The sequence below is a fragment of the Indicator indicator genome, chromosome 32 (genome assembly GCF_027791375.1).
Source record: "Indicator indicator isolate 239-I01 chromosome 32, UM_Iind_1.1, whole genome shotgun sequence".
Lineage (NCBI taxonomy): Eukaryota > Metazoa > Chordata > Aves > Piciformes > Indicatoridae > Indicator > Indicator indicator.
The window spans coordinates 7,229,038-7,249,753 of record NC_072041.1 but is presented as its reverse complement, the minus strand read 5'-3'; the positions used below and the strand labels follow the sequence as shown (position 1 = coordinate 7,249,753).

At 50.1% G+C, this 20,716-nt stretch overlaps 1 protein-coding gene across 3 annotated transcripts in view; it reads left to right on the top strand.

The window, feature by feature from the left end:
• PAX7 (paired box 7) overlaps positions 1 to 14,584 on the top strand; it is a 172,933-nt gene extending 158,349 nt beyond the window's left edge. For all 3 annotated transcript variants that reach the window (XM_054394800.1, XM_054394798.1, XM_054394799.1), the window contains 2 exons: positions 5,789 to 6,035; positions 14,469 to 14,584. In XM_054394800.1, the coding sequence (XP_054250775.1) occupies positions 5,789 to 6,035; positions 14,469 to 14,584 (363 nt within the window). The remainder of the gene's footprint in view (positions 1 to 5,788; positions 6,036 to 14,468) is intronic.
• The last annotated feature ends 6,132 nt before the right edge of the window (positions 14,585 to 20,716 follow it).

Below are 20,716 nucleotides of genomic sequence, written 5' to 3'. Positions count from 1 at the left end.
GCTGATTTCCTTCCAGATAAAGCCTTGCAGATGTGAAGTGGGTATTGATTTTTAGTTGGTGATGATAATGCACCAAGAAGTAATAAATTAGAAGAAAGCAAGGTCAAAAAAAAAAAAAAAAAAAAGAAAAGAAAAGGGAAAAGGACTTTGCATTCTTGAAGGAGAGGATTTCATCCAGCTGCCCCAGACTTTCCCAAGGTTCAAAAAGTTGCCTGGGAAATGAGTTTCTCCAGATGAAACAAGAAGTCAGAAACCCTGGGGCTGCAGAGGCTGGAGGGCTTAGGTAGGGTTATCAGTGCTGGGTGGCTGCATGGTAAGGAGGGAATAGAAACCTCCAGTTCCCTCTTGTGGTTCCTAACACCTTCATGCCCTGGGGTGGGGAAGATCAGATGCTGTCCTCTGCTAAACCTGTGACAAACCAAAGTCTCAGTGGAGCTCAGCCCCACCTTGCTCTCAGCAGGCTTGGAAAAGGCAAAGAGCTCCCCATGGACAATGGTACCAAAGAGGGAAAGGAGATCATAGAATCATAGAATCAACCAGGTTGGAAGAGACCTCCAAGATCATCCAGTCCAACCATAGAATCATAGAATCAACCAGGTTGGAAGAGACCTCCAAGATCATCCAGTCCAACCATAGAATCATAGAATCAACCAGGTTGGAAGAGACCTCCAAGATCATCCAGTCCAACCATAGAATCATAGAATCAACCAGGTTGGAAGAGACCTCCAAGATCATCCAGTCCAACCATAGAATCATAGAATCAACCAGGTTGGAAGAGACCTCCAAGATCATCCAGTCCAACCATAGAATCATAGAATCAACCAGGTTGGAAGATCTTTGGGGCTGCTGGCTCATTTGAGCCCCACAGCCTTTCTCAGGGCTCATTTACCTCATTGCCTTCGACATCTCCCTAAAAGGAGGTCAGAGCCAGGTGGGGGTTGGTTTTTTTCTCACATGGACAAGAGGAAGTGGCCTCAAGTTGTGCCAAGGGAGGTTCAGGTTGGAGGTTAGGAAACATTTGTTTACAGAAAGAGTGGTCAGGCACTGGAGAGGGCTGCCCAGGGAGGTGGTGAAGTCCCCATCCCTGGAGGGATCTAAAAGCCACAGGGATGTGGTGCTGAGGGATGAGGGTTTTGAGGCAGTGGCTTAGCAGCAGTGGAGGGACTGTGAGCTCTGGGTGGGTGGTTGGACTTGATGCTCTCAAAAGCATTCCAACCTCAACACTTCTATGGTTCTGTGATCTGCAGCACTTCCCCAGCCTACCTCCGTAGGAGCACCCAGCTGGGATGTGCCAATCACAGCCACCTTCCAGCACCTCCCCTCTCCAAGCCCTGCACAGGGATGTGTCCACCCTGGCATCATCACGATGTGCTGCTAGCATCCTTACGTTTCACCGGGGATTTCCCGAGGGAAATCCAGCCCACCTGTTTCAGCAAGGGGTGTTAGGATGGGCATGAATTGTCCTTCAGAAGTGGCAGTCTCTCTGTAGAGGGATCCTGGAGGATTAGCAGAGAGCAGAAACTTAACTTCACGTGGCTAAGGTTAGTCGAGCCCCAGCTGAAGTGACTTGCACAAGCCCCTGTGAGGCAGCAGCAGAGCTTGGGATTAGGAAATGAGTCCTGATTCTGCCTGATTATAGGCAGTTACTGTCTTTAGGAGGGATTTGTGCAAGTGTCTTCTCTGGTCTCAGCTGCTGTGAGTGTGAATCTGGGTTTCATTTAGCAGAGTTGCTTTACATCCCCCTTCCTTTTTCACAAGGGCCATAGAGGAAGTGTCAATTCGACTTCTGCTTGCTTTAAGAGCCTTTTCTTTTCTTGGAGTAATATAAAGCAGCTGACTCTTTTGGGGAGATGGCCAGGAGGGAGAGCACTAGAAAACCCTTCTGGTCTGTGAGTGGTTCCAGTTGTCCTTCATTTTCTAGCACAAGGATTTCTTTCTGACCGTGTAGGGCAGCACTGCCGGACCTGGACAGCTCAGGGAGGGAGAGGAGAAACAGAATCACAGAAAAGAGGGAAGAGACCCTGGAAGGTCATCTTGTCCAACCCCCTTACAGTGAGCAGGGACACCTCCAACTAGATCAGGTTACTCAGGACCCCATCAAGTCTGACCTCCAGGGATGGGGTCTCCATCACCCCTCTGGGCAACCTCTTCCTTTGTCTCACCATTCATTGTGCAGAGCTTCCTCCTGATGCCCAAACTAAGCCTCCCCTGCTCCAGCTTCAAACCATTTCCCCTCATCCTTGTCACTCCATGCCCTTGGAAACTGTCCCTCCCCAGCCTTCATGGAGGTGCCCTTCAGATATTGAGGAGCCCAGTTCTGAGCTGCCCCCGCTGGAGCTTTGCAAAGCCAACTCCTCTGTCTGTGTTTTTGGTGCATGCGTGGAGGATGTTTATTGTTTCAAACATCTGATTCTGCTTGTGAATTCAATCCAGTAATGTCTGGTGGCTGCTCTGTGTGTGTGTGATGTCCTGGATACCCATCAGGGCAAAGAGGTGCAGGCTCTAACACCTACAGCTAAGGAGATGCTGAAGCTCCAAGGTATGCCCTCAGCCAGTGGGGGCATTCGGAGGGGATTCAGAGCTGAGCCAGAGCAAAGTTCATGACCTGGCTTTAGTGGAAGGTTACAAATAACTTTGCAGCTGGGAAACCTCCCTTCAGGCTGCACTCCCCATGATTTCCCTGCTGCATAAGCCTTTGAGGCAGAGGGGTTTACATTACATCCACACAGAAAAGCATGACAGCCCTATTCTGGGTTTTAATCCACTCTGTCTTGCATATTGAAATGCAATTTCCTCCCCTCACCCCCCCTGCCTTTCACTCTTTGGGCTGCCATGGGGCAGGGAGGTCCATGGGCACATTTTACACAGCGTTCTGGCATAACAACTTCATCTGGATACCTCCAGGCTTAAGTGCTGGGATTTAGAAGCTGTGCCCAGAGGGTCTGGAGAGCTGGGAAGGGAATTCAGGCTCTGTCTGCCCCGTGGTGTAGAGACAACTAAGTCAGTTTTAACTTCTCACTGAATCATAGAGCCATAGAAGTGTTGAGGTTGGTAGAGACCTTGCAGATCATCAAGCCCAAACACTCACCAGAGCTCACAATCCCTCTGCTGCTGCTGCTAAGCCACTACCTCAAACCTACCTCCCTCAGCACCACATCCATGCATCTTTTAAACACCTCCATGGATGGGGACTCCAGCACCATACTGGGCAGCCTGGTCCAGTGCCTGAGAACCCTTTCTGTAAAGATATTTTTCCTAATATCCAACCTGAACCTCCCTTGGCACATCTTGAGGCCATTTCCTCTTGTCCTGTCACTTGTTGCATGTGAGAAGAATCTGATCTCCACCCTGGCTCTGACCTCCTTTTAGGGAGTTGTAAGGAGAGAACAGTTTTGGGCCACAGTTGCTTTGCAGACCAGTACCAAACTGCAAGCTCAGTGCTGGCTGAAAATCCTGAAGAAGAGGATAAAAGGATTTCCCCTCCCTGGAGGTGTTCAAGGCTAGGTTGGATGAGGCCTTGAGCAAGCTGGACTGGTTGGAGGTGCCCCTGCCAATGGCAGGAGGTTGGAACTGGATGATCTTTAAGGTTCCTTCCAACCCAACCCATTCTGTGGTTGTAACTGAAGCCTGGCTGAGCTCTGTGCTGCTGCCACTGCACTGCTTGGCCTGAGCTTGCTCCAAGCTCGTTCCTGCACCCCTGCTCCCTGCTGCACACAAACCCATGGCTCAGGCTTAGATTGATTTTCCAGGCTTATCAACTAACCCCCTTCCCAGCATCTCCCTCTCTATGGGGGTCCAGCCACCCCTGCTCCCAAATTCCCAAATACCTGGGAAGGATCTCAAGCTGGCTGAGTCAGAAGGTGGCATTACATCAAGGGAAAGCATCTTTGCAGGGCTCCTGAGCCCTTTCCTGGGGGGGAGGAGAGGCTTTAGAAAGCAAAGGCCAGCCCCTAGCTGGTCACTCAGCCTAAGCCCCCCACTCCAGCAGGAAGGTGAAGGAGGAGGGGATGAGAAAAGCATCTGGGTGAGCAGGAAGGGGAGATGCTGCTCTATACAACCCCTTCTTGTGTCCTTCCAGAGAGTGTATCCTCTGCACAATAGCTCCCCAGGCTTCTGGTGTGGGGAATAAAGGGCTCATTTTACCACTTGCCAGGCTCCAAATATTTCCAATTTGCCACTTTAATTGATGTCAATAAGGTTATGCTAAATTCAGAGATCTTTCAGCCGCTCAGCATCTGAGCGCTGGCCTGGCCCCCCGAGGTGAGTGGTTTGTCCCCTCTCTCCCCCTCCCCTCCCACCCTTCCCCAGCACAAATCCTGCAGCTCAATCCACCAGCTCAACCCAGGGGCACCAGCAGATCCCTTCCTTCCCTCACCACCATTTCTCCAAACTCTTTCCACTCTTCACTTGCCAACCTCCCCCTTACCTTCTGCTGATTGCAGAAGGCATTAAGGCCCTGGAAGGATCAGGGTGGGGGCTGTGTGTGAAGGGAGCAGCTTACCCCAAAGTCACCCAACAGGAACAAATCAGGGGGGTTTTTTGTTTGGTTTTTCGGTTTTTTGTTTTTTTTTGTTTTTTTTTTTGCTGCTGCTGCAAAAAGGAGAAGGCAAAATAAAGTTCATCTGTTTCAGGTCTGGAAGCAGGAAGATGGTTGGTGTGCAAATTTAATTACAGTTTCAAGCCAAGCACTTGAGCCCAATCCAGACCCCTCCTTTAACATGTGAGGGGGAAAGAGAACTTGGACATTTCAGTCCCTAAAGCTGAGTCTGCATCAAAGGCAGAAAGGGTTTGCCTCTGGTTTGGTTAGGGACCTTCACAAACCAAGCTCCACTCAGACCTCCAAGGAAAGGAGCTGTCTTCAACATCTTGTGTTGAAACTCAGTATTTTTTGCTCCCTGTCTTACAGAGTCATTGAATCTTTGGGTTGTTTTGGTTGGAAGAGACCTTTTAAAGGTCATCAGTTCCAACCATTAAGCCAACACTGCCAGGTCACCACTAAACCACGGCCCTCAGCACCACATCTGCATGGCTTTCAAATCCCTCCAGGCATGAGGAATCCACCACTGCCCTGAGCAATTCCAGGCTCTTTTCCACTTGCCAATTTTCAACCCCAAGCCTGGAGTGTTCATGGGGTTGCTATGACCCAAGTTGCAGGGCCCAGCACTTGGCCTTGTTGAGCCTCATTCCATCTCCATGGCTTTGAAATCCCTCCAGGGATGGGGACTCCATCACTGCCCTGAGCAGTTCCAGGGCTCAACAACACTTTTGGGGAAGAAATTGCTCCTCACATCCTGCTTAAACGTCCCCTGGGGCAACTTGAGGTCATCCTTTTGTTCCTTGGGAGAACAGACTGGCTTCCCACCTCTCTGTGTGCCTCCTCTTCCATGAGGGTTGTGTTGTGCAGGAAGGGAAGAGGTGCTAGTTCCTGGCAGTGTGTGTCCAGCAGGGCTGTCCCAGGTTTATTCCTTTCTCCAGCACTCATTCTCAATAGCACAGCAAACATGGTTGGCAGGCCAGCAAAGAAAGACCAAGGGTTGAGTGTGCTGTGTAGGAACCTCTCAATTATCCCTGCTGAGAGCTTTCAAATGAAGCTTTAGATGCAGAGGATCCAACTGTGTGGACTGTCTGTGGTCATCTGCTGGAAGCAAGCCTTCATTCTCCAGCCTGGCCAAACCTGTGTTGATTGTACTGGGGGAACACCACTGTTTTTCCCTGGTATGCATGAAGCCACCTGCACAGGTGCCCTGTCTCCTCCAGACACTGAGGTGTTGTCTCCTTGCCTCTCCAGGTGATGAGCATCCTGAGCAACCCCAGCGGGGTTCCTCCGCAGCCCCAGGCTGACTTCTCCATCTCCCCCCTTCACGGTGGCTTGGACACCACCAACTCCATCTCTGCCAGCTGCAGCCAGAGGAGTGACTCCATCAAGTCTGTGGACAGCCTCCCAACTTCCCAGTCCTACTGTCCTCCCACCTACAGCACCACCAGTTACAGTGTGGACCCAGTGGCTGGCTACCAGTATGGGCAGTACGGACAAAGTAAGTGCCCTCGCTGCAGAGGAAAGAGGGGAAGAGAGGGAGGGAATGTATGGATGTTGTGCTGGGATTCCCATGGGCATCTGCCCATCTAGAGAGGAAAAGGGAATCCACTCACCAGGCAGATGGAGATTGCTCCACATCCCCTTGCAGGCCAAGTCGAAAGTCTCAATTGGAATAATTTTGGGGAAAACTTTTCTGTTAGAAAAAAGACAACTTCTGGACATCTCTCCTTCCTCCTCTCCAATTCCTCTCCAAAAGCCCCACAGGATGCTGACCCTGCTCAGCCAGAGGAAAGCTGGGATTGGAATGCCTCCCCCTAGGATGCAGAACTTTACATGTTGCTTCCTCTCCTGCCTTGAGCTGAGTCCATGCTCGGAGGTATTGATGGGTTGAATGAGACAACCTCTAAAGGTCCCTTTCTAACCCAAAGCATTCTGTGATTACTAAAACCATTAAGCCAATGCCTGTCACCAGGCAACCTGTTCCAATGCCTGTCACCTGGGCTGTGGATCTGGGAGAGTGAAACTGTAACCCTGAAAGAGTGGTCAGGCATTGGAACAGGTTGCCCAGGAAGGTGGTGGAGACACCATCCCTGGAGGTGTTCAAGAAGTGTGTACCTGTGGTGCTTCAGGTTATAGTTTAGTGCTCATAGCAGTTGGGTTATGGTTGGACTCAATGAAGGTCTATGAATGGTTCTATGAATCCAAAGATCAGGCCTGAATCAGAGAATTGTCAGGGTTGGAAGGGACCTCAAGGCTCAGCCAGTTCCAACCCCCCCTGCCATGGGCAGGGACACCTCACACCACAGCAGGTTGCTCACAGCCACATCCAGCCTGGCTGCAAAAACCTCCAGGGATGAGGCTTCCACCACCTCCCTGGGTGACCTCTTCCAGTCTCTCACCACCCTCCTGGGGAAGAATTTCTTCCCACCATCCAATCTGAATCTCCCCACTTCTAGTTTTGCTCCATTCCCCCCTAGTCCTATCCCTCCCTGACACCCTAAACAGTCCCTCCCCGGCTTTCTTGTCGCCCCTTTAAGACACTGGACGGCCACAAGAAGGTCTGAAGGGCAGAGGGAGCCTGGGAGGATCTGTTTTCTCCTCCAGAGCTGCTGGGTCACCAACCCACCCCCGAGGCTGGCAAAGGGCTCACCTGCTGGTGTTAAACTAATCAGCGGCGCTGGTGTGAGAGCGCGATCGGCGCGGGGTTAAAGGTGCATCCTCTTCCTCCTGGAGCGCTCCTGCTTGCCCACAGCTTGTCCTCAGTGACCTTTCCTTCCATTTGGTCTGTGGCTTTTTTTTTTTTTTTTTTTTATTCCCCTCTCCGTCACAGCCCCTTTAATGTCTTTAACTTCTCCAGCTAAATGAGAACCGGCTGTGGCGGCAGCCGGGATCAATAGCAGCTTCCTCCCTCCTTCCCCCTCCTCCCCCTCCCGCTCCTCCCTCCTTTCTGTGTTTTTCGGGAGTTTGATCTGTGACCCTTTGACCTTCCCCCCTCGCTTCTGGATGTGAGGCTGGACACACGTGCTATTGATAAAAATCTTAAACAAATTCCAATACCATGGATTTCCAATCAAGATTCCCTTGGGCAAGACGTTAGTCACACCCCGTGTGAGGAAAAAATAAAGTCAGGAGGACCAACTCCCTTTGCTGGGAGAGAGAGAGAGAGGAGGGGGGAGCCTAGCACGGGAGAAGGGAAGAGAAAGGAAGGCTTGTCTTGGGTTTGCTGCAGGAATTTTCACTCAGGCCTCTCCCCGGGCTGATGGAAAACTCACACAGCTCCCACTGATGTATTTGTCCCCTTCTCCTCCCTCTCTACTCTGCCCTGGTGAGGCCACACCTGGAATATTGCAGCCAGTTCTGGACTCCCCAGTTCAGGAGGGACAGGGATCTGATGGAGAGAGTCCAATGGAGAGCTCCAAGGATGCTGAAGGGACTGGAGCACTGCCTGGGGAGGAGAGGCTGAGAGCCCTGGGGGTGCTTAGTCTGGAAAGGAGAAGACTGAGAGGGGATTTGATCAATGTTTATCAATATCTGAGGGAAGGGACAGGCTCTGCTCAATAGCACCATGGCATAGGACAAAGGGCAATGAATAGACCTCAGCACAGGAGGTTCCACCTCAACATGAGGAGGAACTTCTTCACTGGGAGGCTCACAGAGCACTGGAACAGGCTGCCCAGAGAGGTTGTGGAGTCTCCTTCTCTGGAGACTTTCCAGCCCCATCTGGATGTGTTCCTGTGTGACCTGTGCTGGATTCTATGGTCCTGCTCTGGAAGGGGGGTTGGACTCCATGATCTCCTGAGGTCCCTTCCAACTCCTAACATCCTGTGATCCCATTTCCTGGCTTTTTTTTTTTTTTTTTTTTTTGTCTCTCAGCTCCCTCTTCTCTGCTAGACATCCATTTCCTTTACAAGCCCAGTTCAGAGGCTGCTGGACACTGTTTGGAACTGGAGTGTTTTCCTGCTCATAGTCAAAGAATCAGAGAATCATGGAATCATAGAATTGTTTTGGTTAGGAAAGACCTCTAAGATTGAGTCCAACCACCACCATGGCCACTAAACCATGGCCCCAAGTGCCATGGCCAAGCATTTCCTGAACACCTCCAGGGATGGAGACTCCCCCACCTCCCTGAGCAGTCTGTCCCAATCGCTGACCACTCTTGCAGGAAAGAAATTGTTCCTCATGGCCAACCTAACCTTCCCCTGGCACAATTCCTGGCCATTCCCTCTCCTTCTATCACCTGATACTAGGGAGAAGAGGCCAACCCCCACCTCACTCCAACCTCCTTTCAGGGAGTTATGGAGAGCAATGAGGTCTCCCCTCAGCCTCCTCTTTCTCCCCAGGCTGAACACCCCCAGTTCTCTCAGCTCCAGCCCTGTTCTCCAGACTCTTCCCCAACTTCCTTGCCCTTCTAAATCCCACACCTGTGTGTGTGTGGATGTTTGTATCTCCAGCTCTGCACAGGCACCACAAGCCCACTTCACTCTAAATCTCTCTTATAATGAGCCCCATTTAGCTCCATCTCTGCACAAGGAAACAGTTTTCACTGGTAATTAGCCCTGTTAGAGCAATCACTTACATCAAGTTGACCTTGATGGAACAACATTTTTTCTTGTCTTTCTCACTTCATGCTGTATTTAGCAGATACTTCTCATTCTTCCTGCTCTCTGATTCTTCACTCCTTCTCAAATGCTGTTGCAATGCCACTCAGGGTGAGGTGACCTCCACAAGACCATTATTTATTGATGGTCAAGTCAAATCATGTAGGATCATAGAATCCTTTCAGTTGGAAGAAGGACTTTGGGATCGTCACCAGTAGCAGGTGATAGAGCAAAAGGAAATGGCCTGAAATTGTACCAGGGGAGGTTCAGGTTCATAGAATCATAGAATAAGCCAGGTTGGAAGAGATCTCTAAGATCCTCCAGTCCAACCTATCCCCCAGCCCTATCCAATCAACCAGACCATGGCACAAAGTGCCTCATCCAGGCTGCTCTTGAACATCTCCAGGGATGATGATTCCACCACCTCCCTGGGCAGCACATCCCAATGGCAAATCTCTCTGTCTCTGAAGAACTTCCTCCTAACATCAGCCTAGACCTCCCCTGGCACAGCTTCAGACTGTGTCCCTTCCTTCTGCTGCTGGGTGCCTGGGAGCAGAGCCCAACCCCCACCTGGCTACAACCTCCCTTCAGGTAGTTGTAGACAGCAATGAGGTCTGCCCTGAGCCTCCTCTTCTTCAGGCTGAACACCCCCAGCTCCCTCAGCCTCTCCTCTCAGGGCTGGGCTCCAGACCCCTCCCCAGCCTTGTTGCCCTTCTCTGGACACCTTCCAGCACCTCAACATCTCTCTTGAATTGAGGAGCCCAGAGCTGGACACAGCACTCAAGGGGTGTCCTGAGCAGTGCTGAGCACAGGGCAGAATAACCTCCCTTGTCCTGCTGGCCACACCATTCCTGATCCAGGCCAGGATGCCATTGGCTCTCCTGGCCCCCTGGGCACACTGCTGGTTCATGTTCAGCTACTCTCACCCAGCACCCCCAGGTCCCTCTCTGCCTGGCTGCTCTCAGTCACTCTGTCTCCTGGTTGGACACGAGGAACAATTTCTTTGCTACCAAAGTGGTCAGGCACTGGCACAGGCTGCCCAGGGAGGTGGTAGAGTCTCCATCCCTGGAGGTATTCAAGAAACCTGTGGCCATGGCACTTGGGGACAGGGTTTGATGGCCATGGTGGTGTTGGGTTGCTGGTTGGATACAATGATTTTGGAGACCTTTTCCAACCCAAACAAATCTGTGATTCTATCAAGTACATGCTTCTTCCCACTATGATGCAGCAAAAAAAAAAAAAAAAAACATTGAACTTCTTTATAGTGAACACTGATGCCATAAAAATGGGAGGTTGGGATGGTGGGGGCAGGGCTTGTAGGTAAGAGCTTTGTAGCTTTGGTACTCTTGGGACAGGACCTAGAAGAGATCTCTCTCCCCTCACTTCTCTCCTCCTCCTACTCTGTTTACAAAACCCAACCCCAAACACACTTCTCCCCTCACATAAGCAAATAAACACCCAGAGTACTTTTGGTAAGTTTCTGGCAATATTTTGGTTTCCACTATGTTAAACCAACAAACCTACCGACTCCTCTCCTGCCTTTGTCCTGCTGCCTTTGATCTCTTCCCACCTCTCCAAAAAGCAATCCTGGGACCTGAGTGTGGTTTTCTGGGAAGGATGGGACTGCCATCACATTCCCATTCTGCTGGGTGCTTCCCAGGATGACCTCCTCTGACTCCTGCTTTCCCATGCACCCATCTGAGTTCACCCACAGGTGACAACAGGAGCAGAGGCAGCACCACAAACACAAAAGGAGTGAATTTCCTCTTCACCTACAGCCTCCCAAAGATGTTGTTTGATGTGGGCATCTGAAAGACAAGGACAAGGGGCAGTGGTTTGAAATTAGAGCAGGATGGGTTTAGATTGGACGTTAGGAAGAAGTTCTTTGCTATGAGGGTGGTGAGACACTGGACCAGGTTGCCCAGAGAAGTTGTGGGTGCCTCATTCCTGGAAGTGTTTAAGACCAGGCTGGATGAGGCTTTGAGCAACCTGGGTTAGAGGGGAGGTGTCCCTGTCCATGGAAGAGGGATTGGAACTGGATGATCTTTAAGGTCCCTTCCAACCCAAGCCATGCTATGACTTTATGAATACCAAAGGACCAAGCTGACAAGGTCTTGATGAGAGCCACAGCTTGGGGTCTAATCCTCTGTAAACTCCACCTTGTAGCTAGAAGCAACATGGCACAACATGCCAGAGCCCAGGGCACAAGGCAAGCTAGCCCAGGATCCCAGCCCCCAAGGAATCACTGAATGACTTGAGCTGGAAGGGACCTTAAAGCTCATCCATGGGCAGGGACACCTCCCACCAGCCCAGGGTGCTCAAGACCTCATCCAGCCTGGCCTTGAACACTTGAACACTCTCCCCTATGAAGAGAGACTGAGAGCCCTGGGGCTGTTTAGTCTGGAGAAGAGAAGGCTGAGAGGGATCTGATCAATGTCTATCAATAGCTAAGGGGTGGGGGGCAAGGGGAGGGGGCCAGGCTCTTTTGGGTGGTGCACAGAGATAAGCCAAGGAACAATTGGTTCAAACTAGAAGAGAGAAGATTTCAGCTCAACATGAGGAGAAACTTCTCTACAGTGAGGGTGCCAGAGCCCTGGAGCAGGCTGCCCAGGGGGGTTGTGGAGTCTCCTTCTCTGGAGACTTTCCAACCCCACCTGGATGCATTCCTGTGCAGACTACCCTCAGTGATCCTGCTCTGGCAGGGGGGTTGGACCTGATGATCTCTTGAGGTCCCTTCCAACCTCTGCTATACTGTGAGACTGTGAGACTTCCAGGGATGTGGATGAGTGCCACCTCCACTTGCATGAGCTCCTTCCCAACTCTTCCTGCTGCAGGAGCTGTGCTCCCCATCAGGCCTTACTTCAGTCCCAGATAAGCCTCCCAGTGCCAAGCCTGCTGGGTTCCAGCAGCCCAGGCTGTGCCGTGCCGTGCCGTGCCAGCCGGCGAGGAGTAGTGCTGCCAGGTTAATGTGGTCCTCCTGGCTCCCAGAGGCTGGAGCTGTGTTAATGATGCTGGTGATGGAACACAGAAGCGTGACAGGAATTCTAATAGATGTGACAAGTCTAATAAGAGTTTGTGCCTGGAAGGGACCTCCTCTGGGGCAGGCATCTGACAAGACGTTGATGGCTGAAATTTGTTTACTCATTGGCACCGATTGTGCATCTCCTGCCAGCTCCTTATTAATCTAATTTGAGCCATTAAAGGCAGTGGAAAGGGAGAGGCTTTGACTGAAGCTCAGCTAATGAGCAATGTCACCATCCTGCCCCAGTCCTCTTCCTCCTCAGACCATGGGGCAGTCAGGCGAGCTGGGGGTCCAGGTTTTGCCATCGCCTCGGGAGCTGTGGCTGTGTTCCTCACCCAGATGGAGAGAAGCAAAGCAGTTTCCCTTAGGAAGGGTGGATGAAAGCAGGCAGTAGAGCTTATAGATGTGAGTCAGCAGGCATAGAGTCATAGCGGCACAGACACATAGAGACATGGAGTCAGAGAAACATAGAATCATGAAGTCAGAGAAACATAGAATCATGGAGTCAGAGAAACACAGAATCATGGAGTCAGAGAAACATAGAATCATGAAGTCAGAGAAACATAGAATCATGGAGTCAGAGAAACACAGAATCATGGAGTCAGAGAAACATAGAATCATGAAGTCAGAGAAACATAGAATCATGGAGTCAGAGAAACATAGAATCATGAAGTCAGAGAAACATAGAATCATGGAGTCAGAGAAACACAGAATCATGGAGTCAGAGAAACATAGAATCATGGAGTCAGAGAAACACAGAATCATGGAGTCAGAGAAACACAGAATCATGGAGTCAGACAGTCATAGAAACAGAGTCGTGGAGTCATGGTCGTAGAGTCACAGAAACAGAGAGTCATGGAGTCACAGAAACAGTCAGAGAATCACAGAAACAGTAGGAGCAACATAGTCACAGAGTCATAAAAACAAAGAGTCATAGAAACAGAGTCGTAGACTCATAGTCACAGAGTCACAGAAACACAGAGTCAGAGAGTCATAGAAACAGGGTCATGGAAACATAAAGTCATAGAGTCATAATCATAGAGTCAAGGAAATATAGAGTCATAGAGTCTCAGAAATATAGTCATAGAGTCAGAGAGTCAGAGTCAGAGTCATAGAGTCAGAGTCCTAGAAACATAGAACCATAGAGTCACAGAAACACTGAGTCAGAGTCAGTCATAGAGTCATAGAATCATAGCCATAGAATCATAGTCATAGAGTCAGAGTCATAGAATCAAAGTCACGGAGTCATAGAGTCATGGAATCATAGTCATAGAGTCATAGTCATAGAGTCATGGAATCATAGTCATAGAGTCATAGTCATAGAGTCATAGAGTGATAGTCACAGAATCATAGTCATAGAGTCAGAGTCATGGAATCATAGTCATGGAATCATAGTCATAGAATCATAGTCATGGAATCACAGTCATAGAATCATTGAATTATAGAACTGCAGAATCATAGAATGGTTTTGATGGGAAGAAGCCTTCAAACTCCTCAGGTCCAACCACTAACCCATCCCTGCCCAGGCTGTGCTATCCACAGCAGCTTAGTCTGGAGTTGGTGAGCTTCCACTGAAATCTTTGGAATCATTTCCATCAGCATCACCGAGCACAAGAGTTGGCTTGGGCACCATGAGAGGATGCAGGGAGGTGAGGCTGGAAGGTTTATCCTGCAGGCTTTTCTTCAGGCAGCTCCTCTGGAAGCACCATTTACTGTGGCAGAAGGAGGATTTTAGCTCATAGCAGTAGGCATATGGAGACCTACCTAGGTGTTTCTGGCAGGACCATCATCATCTGTTTGCACTCATTGCTAGGAGACAGGAGCCCTCATGGTATCTGAAAGGGGCCTACAAGAAAGCTGGGGAGGGACTTTTTAGGGTATCAGGCAGTGATAGGACTTGGGGGGGAGATGGATCCAAGCTAGAAGAGGGGAGATTCAGATTAGACATTAGGAAGAAGTTCTTCCCCATGACTGTGGTGAGGCACTGCCACAGGTTGCCCAAAGAGGTGGTGGAAGCCTCATCCCTGGAGGTGTTTAAGGCCAGGCTGGATGTGGCTGTGAGCAACCTGCTGTGGTGTGAGGTGTCCCTGCCCATGGCAGGGGGGTTGGAACTGGCTGAGCCTTGAGGTCCCTTCCAACCCTGACAATTCTTTGATCCTATGTGTGACCACCTTGGCGTTGGTCCTCTCTCTGTCAGTCACCCTGTGGGGTCTGTGCTTGCACCCCTTTTGATGCTGAAAGCCTCATTTTGCACCAAATGCTAACCTTAGGCTGTTTTTCCCACCCTCCTTTCTTCTCCCCTCCTCTTCAGCCGCTGTTGATTACCTGGCCAAGAACGTGAGTCTGTCTACACAGCGCAGGATGAAGCTGGGAGAACATTCAGCTGTCCTGGGCCTCCTACCAGTAGAGACAGGCCAAGCTTACTGAAGAGTCCCAACTGTGCCAACAACCTGCTCCAGCAACTTGCTACCACTGGAGAAAAACACCAACCAGCCTTCCAGGGATCTACCTGTACCCAGACCCTACTCCTTCCCAATTCTCTTCCACCTCGCCCCAACTTGAGCTGTGTGAAGGAGAAGGGAAAGAGCAGGAGGGCTCTCCAAGTATCCAGCTCTTCCCAGAGCATTCTTCTCAGAGGCAAACCTGGTTTCTGGGACCTGCCTCCTCCTGTGGCCAGAGACAATGGGTTGGGTGCATTTATTAATACCACCTCCCCTCCAAGTTCATGCCCTCCCTCTAAAGCTTCCTGGCCATGGCATTTTGCCCACTCTTTGAGGACTTTCCATCGATCTAGGTAGTTGGCATAGTCAAAGCCAAATTGATCTTTTTTTTTTCCCTTTGTGGGGAAAAAGAAAAAGAAAAGAAGAAGAAAAAAAAAAGAGAGAGAGAAATGTTTCATTTTGTTTCCTTTTCTTTCCATTGCTGTAAATTTGGTGAATGTTGTATAGGAAGGAAGAACCAAGCTGATGGTTAAAGAGTGATAGAATTCGGGACCACAGAAGAACCTTATGGACCAAATACAAGAACTTGTGTGTGGGGGAAAAAAAAAAGCAAAAAAAACAACAAAACAACACAAAACAAACAAACAAAAACCCCAACAAACCCCAACAAACAAACCACAAAGACACAAAAGAAGAAAGAGAACAGAAAAGCAGAAAACCTCTCTTAAAGTGAAAGCAAATTTCCCCACCCTGCTCTACCCTTCTTCTCTTCTCTTCTCTTCTCTTCTCTTCTCTTCTCTTCTCTTCTCTTCTCTTCTCTTCTCTTCTCTTCTCTTCTCTTCTCTTCTCTTCTCTTCTCTTCTCTTCTCTTCTCTTCTCTTCTCTTCTCTTCTCTTCTCTTCTCTTCTCTTCTCTTCTCTTCTCTTCTCTTCTCTTCTCTTCTCTTCTCTTCTCTTCTCTTCTCTTCTCTTCTCTTCTCTTCTCTTCTCTTCTCTTCTCTTCTCTTCTCACTGATGGCTTCCCAAAGCAGGCCCAAAGCTGGCCAGATTGCTGCTAAGCAGGGGCAGGATGCTGAATCCATCCAGCCTGGGACGTTTGGAAAGTGTAAATGGAAAGTGCTGCATGAGGAGAGGGCTGGAGATGATGGGCACAGGCATGAGCAATGTTTTACTTTTCCTCTTAGGGACCAATTTAGACCTGAGGAGCACTGAAAAGCCACCAGCAGCTGGGAGCAGCAGGAGGCTCTCTGGCCTTGCACACACAGAGGAAGAGCATCACAGAGCCTTTGCCTGGCCACTTGAGGAGGGTGAGGACTGTCTACGGTCCTTCCTTCAAACCACGGGAGAGAAGATGGCCAGGAGAACAAAGACAGGAGAGGGACGAGTCAGGGGCGTTGGTTAGCTGCCTGCTTGGAGGGCTCAGTGTGCAAAGCCAGGTTCTTCCACAGGTAAAAGTCCACCTGAAGGAAAATGGTGCTTGTTCTGAAGGTGTCTGCCCACAGCTGCCCCTCGCTGAGGTTGGATGTGGCCGTGGAGTCAGAGGGGAGATGACCTAAGAGTCTTCCTAGGAAGGAAAGGTGCTCTCAGTGGCAACATTGTACTTATGTGTACCACAGGAAAAGATTTACCTTTGCCCACATCCTTCTTTATCCCTTGTCCATCCTCCTGGCTCTTCCCCCACCCCTCTCATTTCAATCCCTCAGTCCCTTCTTTCTTCTTCTCCTCTTGGTGGTGGAGCCTCTCTTTCTCTCTCTCTCTCAGGCAGATCATCTCTGGATTTACCACCCCACTCCTCTGCAGCTCACAATTCTGCTGCTCACATCATGCTGCTCAGACCAAAGCAGCCAACCAGAAGGTGGTGTTGCTAAATCAGGACCCACCCAAGGTCTTGCAATGCTTCCCTTTTGCATGTGGTGATGATCCTTGATGATCCTTGATGATTCTTAAGCAGACGTCAAATATCATCGACCTTTTTTATCCCCCCTCACCTTCCTCACTTCAAGAACACAATGAACTTGACCCAGAGAGGGCAAGGAAAGTTGCTCCTAAGATAACCACCACAGAGTCTGGGCCAGCCAGTAGCTGGCCAAGGGCAACAGGCAGCACTTAGAGTCATCTCCAGGCTGTTAGGGTCTGTAATACACTTCCTATTTTATGTGTCTGCTGCAGGCCTGCTCTTGTCCACCTGGTCAGAGTTCTGATCTCACATGTGCTCCTCAGTCACTGAAGGAGACTCTTCTCTTGTGCTCTTCTCTCTTGGTGCTGCTTCTTTTGTTCTTATCAAACAATCTGGTCTTGGTTTTTGCAGCTGAAACAACTTTTTTTTTTTTTTTTTTTTTTTTTACTTTCTGGGCAGCTCTCCCCTGCCTTGCCCCAGCATCATTTATCATCAATCACCAAGCTGCTTTCTCTTGAGTCAAGCTGGCAAGAACCTGTTTGGACCAAACCGGGGCTGTGCTCTTTGTGCTGCTCAGCACCTGCTCAGAGCCAGGAGTGGCTTTCACCAAGCTTTGCTGTATGGCTGTGGCACAGCCTTCTCCACATTCCTAGAAGCATTTGGATGCACCAGGTTGACCTCTCTTGTGCATGTTTCTGTACAGGGTGAGGTAGAATAGAATGGTTTGGGTTGGAAGGGACCTTTAAAGGCCTTATAGTCCACCATCCCTGCTCTAGACAGGGACATCTGCATCCACAGGCTCTGTTGTTGTCATTTATGCTCCAGACATCCCAGTTCAGCCTCTGCTTGTCCAGCTGCAGCACACACAAAGCTTCCCTCCAGCTGCAAAAGACTTTCCTTGGCTCACAAAGCTTTTGCAGCACTTGAAGCTGGCATTCTTCCCATCCTTTCTCAGGGCATTATACAACAACTACAGCTGGCTGAAGAGCTGAGGCTGAAGGTACCAATTTCCTTGAGGTGGCTTGAAGAGACCAAATGCCTTGAGCTGGCCACACAAAGCACTCTTCCTGCTCTACACCAGTTTGAGGTCTTGGAAAGCAACAAAAGATGCTGGTTTATGATCCAAGGAAGAAATCCCTGTTGAATTCCAGTCTTGGCTTCAATGTCATTCCCAACACCAACAACCTTCAGCCACACCTGAGCCTGGGGGATCAAGGCTGAGAGCAAGAAGGTCTCCACCATAGGCACCAGAGCAGGGATTCATGGCTGAAGCACCTTTTGAATTTGTTTCTGTGTCTCAGCATCATTCAGAGCCAAATGCTGAGACAACACAGTTCCTGGTTTTCTTCTGTGCTGCATTTGATAGTATCTAAGAGGCCAAACTCTGATTAACCACCTGGAAGCACCTTCAGATCTACATCCTCCTTGTCACTGGAAAATGGAGTTTGGAGAAGGGGATAGCTGGCCCCGTGTCTGCCCCAGGTAGTTGCAGTCCTTGTTCTCTATAGACTCACAGAATGGTTTGGGTTGGAAGAGACCTTAAAGATCATCTAGTTCCAACTCCCTGCCATGGACAGGGACACCACTCACAAAACCAGGCTCAAGGTCCTGTCCAACCTGGCCACATCTCTTCCATTCCTCCTGCCACCCCTGACCAAATGCATTCCTGGCTACCTGCTGAACTAGAAGGAAAGCTTCTATTTGCCATGACAATTGCTTGCCCTCTTCTCCTGCCCTTCTCCTCCCACAAGTTCACCCACCTCTCCCAAGCATCCCTCAACAACACCAAGTGGCTGCTCCTCACCCACCAGGCGCATCGTCGAGGAGGACCTTCAAGCGTGCAGCACCCTGATGAGAAGCCTCCAAACAAAAAAAAACAGAAAGGAAGGAGCACTGGAGGAACCTCTTTGCCAATTAACCTTCACCAGGAAGTCCACAACCAGCCAGGCACTGCTGTAAATAAAGTTATTAAGGGGGGATAGTGGGAGGGGGAATCCAAGACTCTCCCCACGCTTAGCTTAGCACCGAGAGCTCTTCTCTGACCTTCCCCTCGCGGTCGCACTTTGTCCATCAGTTGGAACAATTTGGTCATGTGCTGTATGGTTATAGAAAGTTGACATTTTGGGGGTTGTTTTTGATACTAAATCCACAGTGAGTGCCGTGGTAGTTTCAGGGGGGAGAAAAAAAATCTATCTATATATTAAAAAACAAATTAAGAAACAAAAAAAATGAAGAGGGGGTAGGGTCGTGGGAAGGTGATGAACTGTAGAAGGTTTGCCTATCCTCCTGTGTTTCCAGATTACATTCCAGGATCTTTGGGATTGGGTTGGGTTTGGGTTTTTTTTGGGGGGGGGGGAGGATTGGTTTTGGTTCATAGAATCAGTCAGGGTTGGAAGGGACCACAAGGATCAGCCAGTTCCAACCCCCCTGCCATGGCCAGGGACACCTCACACTACATCAGGCTGGCCAGAGCCTCATCCAGCCTGGCTGCAAACACCTCCAGGGATGGAGCCTCAACCACCTCCCTGGACAACCCATTCCAGGCTCTCACCACTCTCATGGGGAAGAATTTCTTCCTCATGTCCAGTCTGAATCTCCCCACTTCCAGCTTTATTCCATTCCCCCCAGTCCTGTCACTCCCTGACACCCTCAAAAGTCCCTCCCCAGCTTTCTTGGAGCCCCCTTCAGATCCTGGAAGGCCACAAGAAGGTCACCTCAGAGCCTTCTCTTCTTCAGACTGAACAGCCCCAACTCTTTCAGTCTGTCCTCATAGGAGAGGAGCTCCAGCCCTCTGCTCATCCTCGTGGTTCCTTTGTGGGTTTGTTTTTTTTTTTTTGTTCATGGATGGAGAGTCCAAATATGTTTGGGTTTGGTTTTGGGGTTTGCTTTTGGTTGGTTGGTTGGTTTGGGGTTTTTTTGTTGTTGTTGTTGTTCTTTGGTGGTGGTGGGTTTGGTTTATGGGTTGCCCAACCTGGGCTCTGCTGAAAAGAGAGAAACTCAGGGGGTGGAGTGGAATGGGATGGGGAGAGGGGCTCCAGAAGAGAGGGAGCTGCCTTGAAGGCAAAAGAAAACCAAGCATGGAAGAGCAGCAAGCGGCAGCAGCCAAGCGTTGGACAGCAGGACCTTGAGGAAGGTGCGGCCATGGTTGTGGTGGCTTGAAGCCCATCCAACAGGGGACTGAGAAGATCCTGGTGACTCTGAGGGTGCTGGGAATCCCAAACTCCTTCTTGCACCTCATCCAAACCCACCCAGAGACTCTCTCTCAGGCTGCCACCCCTTCCACACCTGCCGCCGAGACACCCTTGGGGGAAGGGGGAGGAGAGGAAGAGCGAAACGCCGCGTGGGCTCCTTTTACCACCCCCACCCCCTCCTTGCTCCCACACCTTTACCTCCACCTCTTGAGACCACCACAAGGACTTTTTTTCCTCCTCACCACGTCCCGGAACTCAGCAGCTTCCTATCCCTCAGAGACTCTTTGTTTCGTTTCATTTCCCTGCGCGTATCGAATGCTTCTAACCCGTCAGCCCTGACACCTCCATGTACCCAACCTTGGCGGGGTGGTGGGGTGGGGGTGGGGGGTAGGGGAAGGGGGGGTGGGGGGGGTGGGGGAGGGGAGGGAAATATCTACATAGCACTATAGGGCCATTCCTTACCCCTAGTAACTGCAGATCTGTCGCTTCTGTGTTTGCCTCATAGCCATCTTGCTCCATGTGTGTGTCTGTGTGTGTCTGTGAGTGTGCCTGGGGGAAGGGGGGAAGGGAAGGGTGAGTGCTCTGTGTGCCTGTTGATATATTATATACTCTCACCATAATTTATTCAGCTATATGGAGTAGTGTAGTAGGAAAAGAGAAAACTGGTATTTGCTTTAACTACCTGCTGCCTGTAGGTGTCTCTCTGTAACTCAGGCATAACTGTTATACATTAAAAAAAAAAAAAAAAACCAAACAAAAAAACAAAAAACATCACAAAAAATACAAGAAAAAAGGAAAAAAAAAAAAAACCACGAGCAAAAGGAGTTTTGAAAAGTCTTGGATGGGGTGGTTGGGTTGGTTCTAAAGGGATAAGGGTTCTAGGGGTGGAGGGGAGGGATGTGGGGGAAGTGTGGGGATAAAAATGGTCAAATACCTGCACACTGGGTTCAGAGGAGGGTGTGAAGGGTGATTAGAGGGATGGAGAACTTCCCCTGTGGGGACAGGATGGGAGAGTTGGGGTTGGTCAGCTT